The 16,585-nt window shown below is 34.8% G+C and overlaps 2 protein-coding genes across 2 annotated transcripts; both read right to left on the bottom strand.

Annotated features, from left to right (window-relative positions):
• Positions 1-1,293: 1,293 nt before the first annotated feature.
• LOC120067408 (vacuolar-processing enzyme-like) lies at positions 1,294-3,012 on the bottom strand. Its single transcript, XM_039018977.1, has 5 exons — positions 2,947-3,012; positions 2,765-2,830; positions 1,748-1,896; positions 1,617-1,659; positions 1,294-1,467 (listed from the first exon to the last, which is right to left on the bottom strand). Exons 1-5 carry the CDS (start codon positions 3,010-3,012, stop codon positions 1,294-1,296), a joined length of 498 nt encoding a protein of 165 aa, XP_038874905.1.
• A 3,459-nt stretch (positions 3,013-6,471) lies between these two features.
• Positions 6,472-9,192, bottom strand: LOC120092847 (vacuolar-processing enzyme-like). Its single transcript, XM_039051077.1, is given in 8 exon segments — positions 6,472-6,759; positions 6,898-7,104; positions 7,211-7,423; positions 7,521-7,569; positions 7,660-7,859; positions 7,918-8,163; positions 8,362-8,526; positions 8,633-9,192. Coding segments are annotated over 8 exon segments (1,488 nt in total). The 5' UTR covers positions 8,858-9,192; the 3' UTR covers positions 6,472-6,576.
• Positions 9,193-16,585: the final 7,393 nt, after the last annotated feature.

The following is a 16,585-nucleotide window of genomic DNA, read 5'->3' as shown; positions in this document are numbered from 1 at the left end:
CTTCCATGTCTGGAAGTACTACTCACTTTGTTCGTATTCATTATACTATATAGGATTACATTGGGGAGCATGTGACTGCTCAGACTGTTCTGTGTGCTTTCTGGGAAATATAACTGCTGTTAATAGAGGGAGTGGGAAAGTTGTGGACAGCAAACGAAATGACAGGATTTTTGTTTACTATTCTGACATGGAGGCCCTGGGTACTTGGTTTGTTTTCAAGAACAAGACTAGTTGAATTGATTTCATTTGAATTTTGTTGAACTAAAGCTAGTACATATACTGTTTTCCAGGCATGCCAACTTGCCTTTTGTCTATGCCATGGACTTTTATTGAAGTTTTAAAGAAGAAACATGCTGCTAAGGAATACAAAGAGATGGTAAAGAAGAGAGAGATAGAGAGATCAAATTTCTAAGCACTGTGAAAAACTTTTGTAATGTAATGTTACATGGTGTAAACATTTTTGTAATGTTGCATTTTGTAGGTTATCTATGTAGAAGCATGTGAGAGTGGGAGTATTTTCGAGGGCATAATGCCAAAGGATCTGAATATTTATGCAACCCACAGCCTCAAATGCTCAAGAGAAGTAGGCTTTTGGAACTTACTGCCCAGGAATGCAACCGGCACCGCCACCGGAGATACATGACATGTTTTAGGAAATTAAGAAGACATCATGAAGAAAGTGATTGACGGTTGAACGAAAATAGACAGAAAATGGTAAATGAAGACTATCGAAACATTTATCATCTCTATTAAGCATTTGATTACAAAGTGTGAATGCAGAGGTAAAGAACAATGAAATACGACGAATGAAAGAGATAGAACAGATACAACAAGTGCCAATGTCTTGGCACTGATTCGATGGAGATCTGCTTGCCGGATAGGATGGTTTTGATGGTAGGAAAAGCTTCCTTTTCAGGCTTGCTCCAGTAGTAGCAGGGATCTTTGCACAGAGCTTCGATCGGGTATTTGGCCAGATTTAGATCGAGAATACCCGATCGAAAGCTCTGTGCAAAGATCCCTGCTACTACTGGAGCAAGCCTGAGAAGGAAGCTTTTCCTACCATCAAATCCATCCTATCCGGCAAGCAGATCTCCATCGAATCAGTGCCAAGACATTGGCACTTGTTTGTATCTGTTCTATCTCTTTCATCGTCGTATTTCATTGTTTCTTTACCTCTGCATTCACACTTTGTATCAAATGCTTAATAGAGATATTAAATGTTTCGATAGTCTTCATTTACCATTTTCTGTCTATTTTCGTTCAACCGTCAATCACTTTCTTCATGATGTCTTCTTAATTTCCTAAACATGTCATGTACTCCGGTGGCGGTGCCGGTTGCATTCCTGGGCAGTAAGTTCCAAAGCTACTCTCTTGAGCATTTGAGGCTGTGGTTGCATAAATATTCAGATCCTTTGGCATTATGCCCTCGAAAATACTCCCACTCTCACATGCTTCTACATAGATAACCTACAAAATGCAACATTACAAAAATGTTTACACCATGTAACATTACATTACAAAAGTTTTTCACAGTGCTTAGAAATTTGATCTCTCTATCTCTCTCTTCCTTTACCATCTCTTTGTATTCCTTAGCAGCATGTTTCTTCTTTTAAAACTTCAATAAAGTCCATGGCATAGACAAAAGGCAAGTTGGCATGCCTGGAAAACAGTATATGTACTAGCTTAGTTCAACAAAATTCAAATGAAATCAATTCAACTAGTCTTGTTCTTGAAAACAAACCAATACCCAGGGCCTCCATGGTCAGAATAGTAAACAAAAATCCTGTCATTTCGTTTGCTGTCCACAACTTTCCCACTCCCTCTATTAACAGCAGTTATATTTCCCAGAAGCACAGCATACAGATTCTGAGCAGTCACATGCTCCCCAATGTAATCCTATATAGTATAATGAATACGAACAAAGTGAGTAGTACTTCCAGACATGGAAGCAACCTTGCGTTCATTACGTTAGTCTCTGTTTCACCACAGACATGTGGGAGCGCGGCCGATTACTGAAAGGTGTACACCAAGAGAAGAGTGGAATATCATTTGTAGCTTCAATGCAATTGAGAACTTGTATTGTTTATATTATTTGTCTTTCTCTTTCTATTCTATTCATAAGACTTGCCGCCGTATCCCACGTCTTTGCATAACTTTCACAGCCAGCCTTGACCCCATCATCTTGTACATGAAGCCTATATCTTGTATCATCTAGTTTAGGTTTATTGTATTTCATCTTATTATCGCATCTTTACTGCTTTACTTTATTTTATAACAATTTATATACCTGTACAAACACATTTTTAAAGATTGAAAACCTGATCACATATATCATGAACATACCACAATAACCTAAATCAGTCCCCGTGTTCAACCTCGGATCACACCGAGAAACTTGCGGTGGAATTACACTTGGTTCTATCGTAAGGAAACTTGTGACAGCGCATGGCATACTACATGAACATCCATAATTAACGCATATTTAGAAGTAGTATCGCATCATCATGTGCATAGAACATCATCAATCATACCTATCAAAACCTGCATTACAACGATTTCGTTTGGCTCCAAGGAATAAGCCCATTGCTTGACCTCATCTTTGAAAGTGTAGAAAGAGAGAGAGTTTGATCCCTTCTGACATCACGCCAGGAATAGTGTGTGTGTCGCACATTAGATGGACATGAAGATGTTCTCCAAAAGCCCCACCAAAATGTCATGCGATTTGGATCATTTGCAACATTATTGGCTTCATCTCGAATCAAACGTTCCCATCAATCATTGGCTGCATGATGCCCAGAGAGAAATCGTACAAGTTTGGAACTACATAATTCTGCATTGGTATATTGCGGTCATTAGCCAGTAAGATTGGGTTATGCTACCCCTATTCGTGTAGACCATTCCCCCTTTCAGGGTCATAGTTCTGATTTGGTTTCTATTATTTCTAACTCTGTGATAGAATGTCCATTCGAACTCTGGGTCAATATCGAATTCAAGTGCGGTACCCTCACTCATATACTTTTTGTAACTTGGTCGCTCAAGCTAACAATATGCCTTAGATTGAAAGGGTGCATGCAAAAACACACAAAGAAAATTAGTTGATGAGTCCCCGGTAACTGCACCAAAAACTTGTTGGGTGCCCGATCATATTAGGAATGATGTTAAGTTGAGATAAATTATGCACCGAGTTGTAGTTATGTTATGCAGTCAGCTATGTGTTTGTCATAAGTTTTCTTAGATCAAGTCCAAGTATAAACAGGATAAAAGTTTCTCGGTGAGAACCAAGGTCAAACACAGGAACTCGCTTACTAAAATGTTTGTGTGATTGATGTGTTTGCAGCAATAGCTAAATAAATTACAATGCAGGAAAACAAACTAAGGATATGCGATCATGAACCTATGAGATGAAATGAACTAATCAAGTGATGAGCGACTTAAGAATGATCTCGAGAATTCCAAGAAAGCAGTAGCTTTAGCTTGTAGTGAAAAATGAATGAAGAAAGCAGGGTTGAGGGTAAGTCAATTATAAGTTCCTAAATCTAACATCAAGGGTAATCCAAGCTCTCTAACATTCGTTCATCACACACCTCTTGGTGGCTAGCCACATTTATCATATCTCTATGACACATGAATGATGTTGCTTTAAGCATAAGATTATTTCTATTTTTAGAAACATTTATTATTTTACTTAGTGAATCTCACAGCTACTTACCCTGTCGGGTATTTAGTTATAGCTACTTGACTCTATGAGTGATCATAGGCAAGCATTTACAACTAAGCAAACCAGATTAACCCTTAAAGCTTAGACTTAGTGCATGGTATAAGCTTCCCCTTTACCTTATGGATTTTAGTTACCCATGGCAAAGAAAAAAGAAATGGTAAAAAAAGATGAGATAATGAAAGTAGTCATGATAATATATAGAAGTAAAAATGTCGATTACAAAATGAATCTAATGTTTTAATCACAAAATGCAATACAACAAGGAAAAACGAGAAGTAAGAAGTGACGTGCAGTTATCAGCAATCTTTTATTTCAATCTGATGGGGTGCTAAGGCTCTTGGTGAGGCTGATGGCATTATGATATGGAGAAGACTCTCTCAAGCACTTGCTCCAGCAAGTTTTTCCAATAGTAAATCGGAAGGAATTCTGAAAGTTGGAGAATGCTCCAGGATGCTCTCAAATGTGCTTTTGCTTGTTGTCTAAAAATTTTGGCTAAGAATTCGTCACTCTCCCCACCTGAAGTTTTTTAATTTATCTATTTTTATGTCTATAAGATCGTCAAGGCTCTATTTATAGAGTCGTGCGCTGACAGGTTTGGGTATTCTGCTTTGATTAGTCACCATCTTTGACTTGGTAGGTGAGAATTTCAACACTACTATCATGGTCAACATTCTGAAGTTGTGGCAAAAGATCTATTGGGATTGTGTCAGAGATCCCAAGGCATGCGGCCAAATGTTCCTTCATCAGGTAAGAGCTCGGTGCATGTAGGTAGATCCTACAATCAGTTGCAAAATATATTACTTCGGCGTAGGTTAACTCATGATATACGATCAACAAGGATTTCAAATGTACTTTAGCGCAAATATAGTTTTAAGCATGAATTCATAGTATTGTCAACACATATTCAACCTATCTATCCTCACTATTTTAAGTAAAAGGCTACAATAACTTATATTTCTACAAGTTATCATTTAGATCATTTTATAACGGTTCTTTATATTGTCTTTCAATTCTTTCTCTCGTGAATACTTATGATTGTATCTCTGCTTGAGGATATGTCTCGTCATTAGCTAAGGCTTAATTTGCAATACGTGATATTTAATTGTTTATTAATCCACAAGTAACAATAGGTTAAATTAGCTTGTAAGTTGTGAATTGACTTCAATGAACATTAATTAATTAACCTAGGGAAGAATTACATTGAATGACTAATTAAGTGTTTTCTATTGAAAATTTATCTTAACAAATTCCTTAATTTTAATGTGGTTGGTCAACTAAATAGGATGCATCTCATCTAATTAAATTGGCTAATTAGATCATCCACACTCTCACTAGCTTTTCTAGGTGATGTGGCTAAGGTTAGATGATATAAGAATTATCTGATAAACGACCTATGATCAAGTTGCAGATTCAAGAATTAATTCAAAAGCCTAAACTAGATCATTTAATTATTCGAATTCAATATCTCTTTAATTTTTCTACCATTTACATTTTTGCAATCAACAAACTCAATCTTTAAAAAAAAGGTATAAAAAAAAGGTGTACTTGATGTTTTTTTTAAACAAATAGTAAACATTAAAAAATATCAATATTAGCTTGCGTTGATATTTGAAAAGTATCAATAAAGAGATTTTCATTGATAGTTGTCTTATATAGATGATGGGCAAAAAAAGTCGGCATACCCTTTGTTTATGGCTAAAAACGTCAACAAAGGGTTTTTCGTATTTTTTGAGAGTCAATAAAACCATTTTTGTTAACGTTCAGGGTTTTTTGATAGGGATTTCATAATGTTTTCTTGTCATCAACATAGGACCTTTTTTTTACATTTTTTGGCTATCAACAAAAGCCAAAATTGTAGTAGTAGAAGTATATCACTTTCTATCACTAATAAATAATGATAGGAGACTATCACTAACTATTAATAGTAAGCTGATTTGAAGAAGTTGACAAGATATATCATTTTTAGGCATATTCAACCGTTGATAGATAGTGATAGAATAATATTACTGGCAATCAATGATTGAAGTATATCCTTTTCTACACTAATAGACAGTGATAGATGATAGAAGATTTTTACTATCTATCAGTGATAGAAGTATATCACTTTCAATAATTGATGGCGGTGATAGAAGATGGACTATTAATAATAGACTTATTTAAAATAAAATAAACTAATGTAAAGCTGATCATGTACTGCCACCTCTGCTTTCATTTTCTAATATGTTTGAAGGAGTGGTTATGTGTTTGTTTAGGGATTTATGTTGTTTTGGAGTAGATGCTTTGGTGATCCCTTTCAGCTTGACAAGATTTCTTTGGTTTGGATTTTCTTGATGATGGATTTTTATGCAAATTTTGATTCTACTTCTAAATTTATAGCGTAGGATTTGAATTGAAGGAAGGGTTAGGCGGCGACAGTGGCTGCCAAAGTGGAGGTTGAAAAGAAGCCCTCAAAGGAAGAAGTTTCATAGCCATTTTTGTAGTAAGTTAAAATTATTTGCTATATTTGTACATATTAGCTAATTTTTTCCATTTATTACAATTTCCCTAAAACTTAACGATTATAATTTGAAGGGCATAAATTTATGGTCAAAATTGATGGGTTTCCTTCCTTTTTTTTTTTCTTTCCTTTTTTTCTCCTTAATAACTGAATCTGCCGGAAATCTTGAAATGAAAAGGCTGATGAGAATGAATATATCAAAGAATAACCAACAATATTGCACAAAACTTCTAAACCCGATAGTAATTAATGTAAATTTCAGATAAATAAACATAGGAGTATAGACTGGCTTTATTATTATATAAATTATGAAAATGTTCCGACATTTTTGTACATGAAGCGTATGATTTTGTGTCGTTATTCAAGCACTGTAACCTTGATTTGAAGGATGCCGCAGCCCATAACTCCCTCCATTGCAGGCCGCCATTGAAGCTTCCCTCATCGAAGCTTCTGATACCCCTCTGTTGCATATATTTGCAATTGCCCGCATGTGTTTCATACCGTATTGGGTCAGTGAACCACAATAACTCTCCAACACTCTCACCTGCAATTTCCCAAATCAACAAACGTCTCCTTCGATAAACCATAACGTCTCATATGAGTGAAAACAAATTTAATATTATATCATCTAACAATTTGTTCTTAAAAATCTAAAAATTCAAATGGGGGTGCTGAATTGTACCATTGATTTGAGGCATTCCCAATCATCCACAAGAGGCAAACCAGGAGCTCTCACATCATCAAGAACATTGGGGCCTTTCTCTGGTCCAAACAGAAGAAAACCAATCAATCTGATGCTTCCATCCAAGTGAACTCTGTGTGCCACTCTCTCTCGAATTTCCTGGAGAATTTGGGCTCTCTCATTTGTTCCATCTTCAAATTTTTTGTACTGAGAACAGATCAAAACAGAAATAGTTTAATTGGGGGAGAACCAAAAACCCTCCATGTTTTTTATTGTTTGAGGACTGTATTAGCAGCTGAAATTGTTATATTACCATTTGCCACAGGAAGAAGATGTCTGCATCTCTCTGGTTAATTGTTTCCATACTCTTCATTTTGAGCCGGCCATTGTAAGGAGGCAAGTTCACTGAAGCAGGGTCGAATCCTTGATACAAGTACAGCCTCTCTGCTTTAATGCTTGAGTTTCCGTACTCCATTACATGTGATCCTGCATTCAAATTGTTGGGATTTGATGTCCTGCTTTTCACCTGCACCACAAATGGTTGAAGATTGATAAACTGAAGTTTTGGGTGTTGATTATAATGAGGAGAAATTGTAATTGAGTGGCAGAGAAAGAACCATTACAGTTTGGTATTGTTGGTCTATTGTTTCTCTCTTCAGATTGTGAGTCTCACTGGGAATAGACGAGTAAATGTTAAAAGTTGAATGATTTTGTGTTATTCATTGAAAATTTGATTGGCTATTGAGGTTTTCTTTTCTTTACCTATCTTCCATCCAGGCAACACTATACAAGTCTCCTAAACATGTCATGTACTCCGGTGGCGGTGCCGGTTGCATTCCTGGGCAGTAAGTTCCAAAGCTACTCTCTTGAGCATTTGAGGCTGTGGTTACATAAATATTCAGATCCTTTGGCATTATGCCCTCGAAAATACTCCCACTCTCACATGCTTCTACATAGATAACCTACAAAATGCAACATTACAAAAATGTTTACACCATGTAACATCTGTCTCTTATACACATCTAGATGTGTATAAGAGACAGGTACTAGCTTAGTTCAACAAAATTCAAATGAAATCAATTCAACTAGTCTTGTTCTTGAAAACAAACCAAGTACTCCAGGGCCTCCATGGTCAGAATAGTAAACAAAAATCCTGTCATTTGGTTTGCTGTCCACAACTTTCCCACTCCCTCCATTAACAGCAGTTTTATTTCCCAGAAGCACAGCATACAGATTCTGAGCAGTCACATGCTCCCCAGTGTAATCCTATACAGTATAATGAATATGAACAAAGCGTTAAATTCACCATTATCTATCCATTTAAGCTTTTTGGTATATAAACAGAGAAGTCTCATCAAATTTTACCAACATCAGTTCATTTCCATGAATTCTACACTCTTATTCAATCTGGCTATAAACTTTTGTGGCTACTTTTGCTATTTGCCTTAAAATTCCTAAACATACCTTGGGGACTCCGGCATAAACATCCTCTCCTTGTGGGTGGTTGATGATGATTCCAGGCCTTGGATTCAACACATTTGAAGCTATATCATCATACATAAACACCACAATATTCTCATCCTTCAATCCTCCTTTCTTTAACAGTTGATAAGCATGGCAGATATCCGCCTATTCCCATAAAAATAAAAATAATAATAATAAAGAAAAAAAAACCCCACAAAATCAATCAATTTCTAATTCTAATTTACACAAATTACTTTCAAATTTCAAATACCTGATGCCTGTAATTCCCAAACCCAGAAGAACCAGCTACAAGAACTGCCCATCTGGTACCCACTTTTTGATCATCATCATCGTCACCACCACCACCCAGTTCCTCCTTCTCAGTCGGCATTCGGATGGTTCTCTCCCACCGGTCCCATGGCGAGGCATTGGCGCCGCCGTAAGCAAGAAACAGAAGGAGCAACAGGAGAAGATTGGAGGTCAATGAGGCAGCCATGGAGAAAGGAAGCTAAAATTGGTTGAACGAGAAATGAGTTTGGATTAAAAGAGACTGAAAATGGGGGAAATGGAAGAAGAATTGTGGGCGGTGAGAGCAGAGGCATGCAAAATTAGAGAAAGACACGAAGAAGAATGGAAATTGGAAATTAGAAGTGGTGGGTCCTGATTGTTCATGGGTTTAACAGGTGGGTTTATGTGTGATGGATTTGTTCTTGTTTGTTCATGGCGTTGGAGAGTGTGATTTTCCATCAGACCTTTCTCTTTCATTCAATTTTCAAATTCTCTGTTTTTCCTTTTCCTCGGAATCTATCTTGTCACCATTCTTATGAACTTTTCAGCAAAGTTGCTTCCTTTCAACTTTAACTTTCTATTTACTTTATTCTAATTTTAAACCTAGTCTTTCTAAGTCTTTAATTTAGGTGCATTATGAATACGTACATATTTACACGATTGAAAAAGAAATGACACCAACTCTATGATTTGATTTTTATTTTTCTAAAAATAGATATATTAAACCAAGAACAAATTTAATACAAACAATGTCTTACTACCAAACAAATGAAACAACTAATTAATCCAAAAGTCTTTTGAACCCTCGTTAGAACAAAAAGAGACAACAAAAAATAACCTAGAAAAGTTAGGTCTCAGTCGTTGCAAGGGTACGAGTAGTCATATTGCCAGTTCTAAGTTCTAAATTCCATTGTTTGAAGTTTGTTTCTTATCTTTTTTAATTTTAAATGTTTCATTTTCAACTTTAATAATGACTCTGTTAAATCTTATAAACTAAAAGATTGGTAGATATTTTCTACTTAATTAATTATAGAGAAACAGAGAAAATGAATGAGAATTTTGTTTGGACTAGAAATTGGATTTAGTTAAAAACTTGATACATACTAAAAACTAAAAAGAATGGGTAAATTGAATGTTCTAATTTATTTTATCACTCTTTAGTCTATCTCCTAACTTGTGTTAAAATCAATTAATGACTTTTCAATTAATTATACTGTATTTGTTTAACGTTAATGCGGTTTAAAAAATCTATACCGTCAGGATCATTAGAAAACTAACTTTATAATGCAATTACAATATCTTGATTAGCACTAAAATGGCGTTGATAGCAACTAAATTCAAATTGTGTATTACTCCCAAAAATTTCTTCAATAGTTTTAATAAGATTATTTTAGAAAAGCTAACAATTAAAGTGGATTTAGAAATACACACGCAATCAAAGTCTAAATATAAAGTAAGTGACAGCTAAATAATAAAATAGGAGCAAATGATCATAGTTCTGAATTTCGTTTTCATATTTTGTCTTCTTGTTGGATCTTTATTAAAAAGGTTTCGTTTACTTCATTTTGTTTTCCAAAATTTGTCGTTTGATCATTGAATAATAATCGTCTCATCACTTAAATAGAATGCTTAAGCATTAATTTTAAAATCTTCCACTTTTTCCTTTAAATGAATAATAATTAACCTTCACTTTCGATTGGCTTTATTAGTGATATTTCAACGTTGAGGATGAAAAATTATTTGGCTTTGTTCTGTTTAAAAATTAATTAAAAATAACTCTTCCAAAGAGACGGTATAAAGGAAAAAAATGGTTAGTTGCATAAACGGGATTTTTTTTTTTTTAATAATGTAGTTTAAATAAATAAAAACAAATATAGGATACATGCCAAAATATTGATAAAAACATGATAGGAAAATCTTCTACATGGACCATGATATAGTTAAATCGTATACTATGTTCACTGACTAAACTAATGAATATATGGTCGGAAATGCAAATCTTTAGCTCTACGAGGACTCAAAAAGGACCCGAAATGTAACACTCACATACAACCAACATCGTGTATCGCGTACACGACTTATTTGATGCGACTGTTAGACATATTTAAATAATAATATGTTTAATTAAAGTATGAGCTATGTATGTAGATTAATAATTTATCATATTGGGTTTTTTTATTAGATTGTGCCCTATTATGTGATCTAATTAATTAAAGCCCTAGATTCCTAATTGAGTATGGACTTAATGGGTAAAAACATATTCCTAGTTAATTAGAGTTTAATGGGAACCCTAATTGAACTAATAAATAAAGAGACCTTAAGACTATGGTCCTCAATATACCAAAACAGTCTTTCTTGAATCCCATCTAGAGAGAGATCTCACTAAGGGCATTCGGAGTTTTGGTTGAGAAAGACCATAGTCATCCATCTTGAAACTATCATCAATTTTACAATGGAATCCGGTATGTTTTGGCATAAATGATCTTATAACAAGTGGTATCAAAGCATGAATTTCATGTTGGGTTGTTGATTTAGGTTTGTATTCCATTCGGATTTTGATTTTTGGTTAAACAATTTAAAGATTATTTAAAAGAAAAAGAAAAAAAAAGTTGAACACAATTTTACTGAATGTTCAGATTTTTTCATGCTGATTTGTATTCTTTTGCAATCTGATTTGTGTTTTTTAGCATTTTAATGTGATTGAAAATTGGCATGAACACAATTTTTATTTCAATTTTTTTTAATGCTTTTTGCAATTTGTGCAAGTTCTTGGGTAGGCAATTTGTGTTCTTGCACAGTTTTTTTTTTTTTTCTTTTAGTCGATGAGTTCGGTAGATTCAAATCCAAAGAACTGGTTAATCAATTTTGTTAATAATTAATCAATCCAATTTTTCCAATCTAACATCTATTGGGAATAAAACAATCTATTTGATTTTATCGTGATTTTTCTGATCTTGTCGATGATTCTTGATTTTAATTATTGATAATTTAGTGAATTTAAAATCAAGATTTTTAATTGATAATTTTGTGAATTCGGTTTTAACTTGAGTGAAAATATTGTCAATTTAAGTTAAATTTGATTAATCATATTGTAGATTTAATTTAAATTTGATTAATCATGTTGTGGATTCAAGATTTATTGATCATGTTGTGGACTAAATTTAAATTTGATTGATATTTTGGTGAATTTAAATTTAAATTTGATTGATGATATTTGGCGATATTCACATATTTATGCCGCTTTAATTGTATTATGTGTATGCAATTATTAAGTGAATATTGGTAAAGGCTATTTGGTGTTCTTCCTCCTTATTTTTATACAATAATATTATTATATTATTGTGTCTTATATTTTTCGATTGAATTGTCAAAATAATATGTTACAAAGTAGCCTCTGTTATCTAGATTAATTTAATTCTAAAATATAGATGGGTATATTCATGATTTATGTGGATAATATATCGGTCCAAATGAAGATATTTATCTGGCCAAATTGTGGGTATGCATGTGGTCATGAGTATGTGACAATTCTAAGGATTGAAAAATAGTCTGTCTAAAGAAAGGCTATTTTTTGGCAGAGTTAATTATTTATTATTTTGATTTTACATTGAGAGTACCATTTACCGTTGGTGTTTTTGCCTAAAGACTGGACATCAATGTTGTGTTAGGTATCTTATTAAAGGGGCCCACCACAATATGTGAAACTAATGGATCGAACTGCAAGATTTGGAAGGAAAGTCTAGAAGATAACTTCTTGGGTGTTATGGATTTTGACCTTGCATTAAGGACCGATAAACCTACTTCTACTAAGGAGCAGATCGCATGTATCTGATGATCATTAGGTACTCCATTCCGGAGTTTTTTCGGGGCTCTATCACAGAAAGTGAAAATGCCAATAAGTTCCCTGCTCAATTGAGTAATATTTTGCTAAAAATGAGAAAGGGGAAGCGAGTAGTCTTTTGACTCTTTTAACTTCTATGAGGTATAAGGCAATGGAAACATAAGGGAGTACATTATGGAAATATCCAATCTCGTAGGTAAATTAAAGCACTTGATATCGAGAATTTAGTTGTGCATCTGGTACTTATCTCTCTTCCTACACAATTTAGTCAGTTTAAGATAAGTTATAATACTCAGAAGGATAAATGGAGTATTAATGAGTTTATCTCATAATGTGTGCAGAAGAAGATAGGATAAAGAGAGAAAGTAGAGGTGGACAAAAAACTGCTCAAACCGAACCGAACCGATTTATAAGCAAAACCAAATTTTTCGGTTCGATGCGGTTCGTTGGGCTGTTGAAACCGAATTATAAAGGTTCGGTTCGGTTCAAAGCTTGAAAACCGATTTATAAATTGAACCGACCGTTTTATAATAAATATAATATATATATATATATTTAATATTTATTTAATAATAAATAAATAACCTAATTTAAACTCACTTCACCTTCAGTCTTCAGAAGAGAATTCGAGCGCCGCCCCCCACTGTCCACTCCACCCTCCTCACGGCTCACGCTATCGATTTCGCAACTAGGGTTTCTGCCGTTGTTCTTCTTCGTTGACCACTGCCGTTCGTCTTCGTTACTAGACGACAGACCGCCTTACGTCTGGTTCTTCTTTCGTTACCAGACGGCAGACCGCCTCACGCTATCGAAATTAGATCTATACCAGAAGGCAGAGTTCTTCTTTCGTCTGGTTCTTCTTCGTCGATGACTCGTAGAACCAGTTTCAAAATCATATCTAGTTCTTTCATCTGGTTTACGAAATCAGATCTGTACCAGTTTCTTTCGTCTGGTTCTTTCGTAGAACTAGAGTTCGCCACCGTTCTTCTTCGTCGAACAGAGGTAAATAAAAAAAATCTCAAACCGATTCTTGAAACCGAACCGAACCGAATTGAACCGATTCGGTTCGAATCGCACAAACTGTGGTATTGTTTTATGTATAAACAAAAGCGGTTCGGTTTAGTTTGGCCATCAAACCGAACTGATTCCACCCCTAAGAGAAAGGACAGAAAGTGCTCATTTGGCAACATGCTCTCGTGATAAGAAGAAAAGAAAATTTGTGGATGCTGCAGAAAGGACATCTCAGCAGAATAAAACAAGAAACAAGCTACTAAAAATCCTTAATTTTTCTACAAATGGAAAGATCACTTCAAGAAAGATTGTCTGAAGTACACCAAATGGCATGTAAAGAAGGGTAAACTTTTTATTTTGATTTGTTCTGAAGTTAATTTAGCTTTTGTACCTACAAATACTTGGTGGGTAGATTCTAGTGTTATTACTCACATAAGTATATCAATGAAGGGTTGCTTGTGGAGCCGACCGCCAAGTGATGCTGAAAGATTCATCTATGTGGGCGATGGCAAAGCAGTTCCAATTGAAGCTATTGGAAATTTTAGATTACTTTTAAAAACTGGATGTTATTTGGATTTGTCACACCCCCACCTAGATTACCCTTTTATTCTGGAAGAGGATATGATCGTGGTAGTTACTAGCCCTACTGCCAGCACCCACCGCCCAAGTCTTCTAATCTAAATACCAACCTGTTTAAAACATTAGTAATATACGCATACAACAAACCTTCCTTAAGGTTCTACAAAGATTACATAAATATTTGCATACAGTCATGACATAACATTTACAGATCACAGATGGCCCAAACATTCCTAAAGAAGCCCTAGTCCCTCTCAAAACATGTGTACATAAACAGATCATCAACCTAAGTCTTCTTAATAAGCCGAGTCTTTCAATGGCAAGCAACAGCAGGATCAACCCTGAGGAAACTGACCGCTACCTGAAAAGGGAAAACACAGAAATTCTATGAGTTAAAAGCCTAGTGAGATACTATAGAATCGTATAACATCAAGCATTCCATCACTATAAACATGTAAATATACTAATGAGTAACTCAAGCAATTGTCTCTAAATCTAGCTTTAAACCATTCTTAGACCTCATTAAACATTATTATTCCCTAGTTGAGAACGAGCCTAACCGCTCTAGTTCCCAACGTTTATTATCAGCCAAGAGACCCATATTTCGGCCCCTTACTCATAACTACATACGTGTACGTGTCCATGCTAAGTACCATCATATCTTAAGTACTTCTGTTCAGATACCTTCTCAAAACTTGTCCTTCAGTATCGAGCTATTAAGATACCTTCTCAAATGTCCTTCGGTATCAAGTTGGTCAGGTACCTTCTCAAATGTCCTTCGGTACCAAGTTGGTCAGATACCTTCTCAAATGTCCTTTGGTATTAAGTTGGTCAGGTACCTTCTCAAATGTCCTTCGGTATCGGGGTATTTTATAACACCAAATTAAGTTTCATTGCCTATCATTTACACAAGAAATCATTCTCTCATAGCCTTCCCCCTAGAAAGCATATTATAAAATTAGAAACTTAACTTTTGTAGTGACTACATGACATACCTTGGCCTGTTTTACACATATACAAGCCAAGAAACATGCGTTAAGTTATTCTCCAACCATTTGTTGTTTGGGGGAGTATAAATTCATCATTAATGTCACTGTAACTTACTTGATCTCATATACATAAGTATTGGAAACATTAATTTACTTAGTCACTCACCGCTCTTCAGGCTCTTAACGGTTTATACGCCTATCCTAGCTCTTCTTGGCCTTACCAGCGATACTCAGCCCAATTCCTAGCGAGATTTCCTTCTAGAATGAGATCCTTATCACAAAATCAATGAGATTTCCTTTATAAGCGAGATCCTCATTTCCATATCTCGCTATAACTCCTCACAATGAACTGTTTGTTCTTTCCAAGCAGTTATCTGCTTATGCACCGATTCCCTGTTATAACTTCAAAAATTCATAACTCAAAATCCAGAGCTCTTTTCAAGAAATTTCCTTCTACAAACTTGTTTAGAATGAGTTAACTTCTTACCTTAAAATTTCAGCCGAGAATTCCTTATAGTTTGGCCTGAAACTTCCAATCTTCACCTCGAACCCTAACTAACCCAAGATTCTACCTCCTCTGAAATTTCTTCACTTATTGTTCTTCGCCTCCTACAATCTTTCTCCGACAAGACAACCTCGCAAACTAGATTCTCTCAGTTTTCGAATGGCACTGATTTTACTAAATTTTCTCATGTCAATTGCCGAAACCATGCTTTTGAAGTTTCTCTTCTAGAAACTTCCCGCCGCCTCCCGAGTTCAAGGGTTAACCGCCACGTCACCCCTCATTTAATATGTTTTTCCTTCCCTTCCATCATAATTCCTATAAACAAACGTGAATTGCTACTTTAATAAATATGTAATATAACATTCCTTTGGCTAACATGCTTATCTAGAAAACCTAGAGTTTAGGGTTTACAGGATCTGAATGAGATTTTTGGTGTATCGTCATTTTGACGGAATTTAATTTCTATTCCAGTTTGGACAAATTTGATTTTTCTTGTTCTTTTGGAAATAATAAAGTTAGTCTTTTTCAAGATTCTAAGCTTATTGGTACCGGTTCTTTAATTGATAGTCTATATATGCTTGACTCTTTTGCTTCATTTAACAAGATCCTGTTTTCTAATTCATGTGGTACAAAGTGTAAATTAAATGAGAATTCCACTATATTATGGCACAAGCGTTTAGGTCACATCTCTAAACAAAGAATTCAGAGACTTGTGTCAGATGGAATTCTTGATTCCCTTGATTTAAGTAACTTAAACGTTTGTGTGGAATGTATTAAAGGAAAACAGATAAACATAAGAAAATTTGGTGTCAATAGATGTTCAGACGTCTTAGAATTAATACATACAAACATTTGTGGTCCATTTCGTACGGCCTCTTGAAATAGACAACAATATTTTATTACGTTCATAGACGACTATTCAAGATATGGATACTTATTTAATTCATGAGAAGTCTCAACCCAGGATATTTTCAAGTCTTTCAAAGCTGAAGTTGAACTTCAACTTGAAAA

Source organism: Benincasa hispida, chromosome 12 (assembly GCF_009727055.1).
Source record: "Benincasa hispida cultivar B227 chromosome 12, ASM972705v1, whole genome shotgun sequence".
Taxonomy (NCBI): Eukaryota; Viridiplantae; Streptophyta; class Magnoliopsida; order Cucurbitales; family Cucurbitaceae; genus Benincasa; species Benincasa hispida.
Note: the sequence above shows the minus strand (reverse complement) of the source record. Positions and strands in the feature narration are given on the sequence as shown.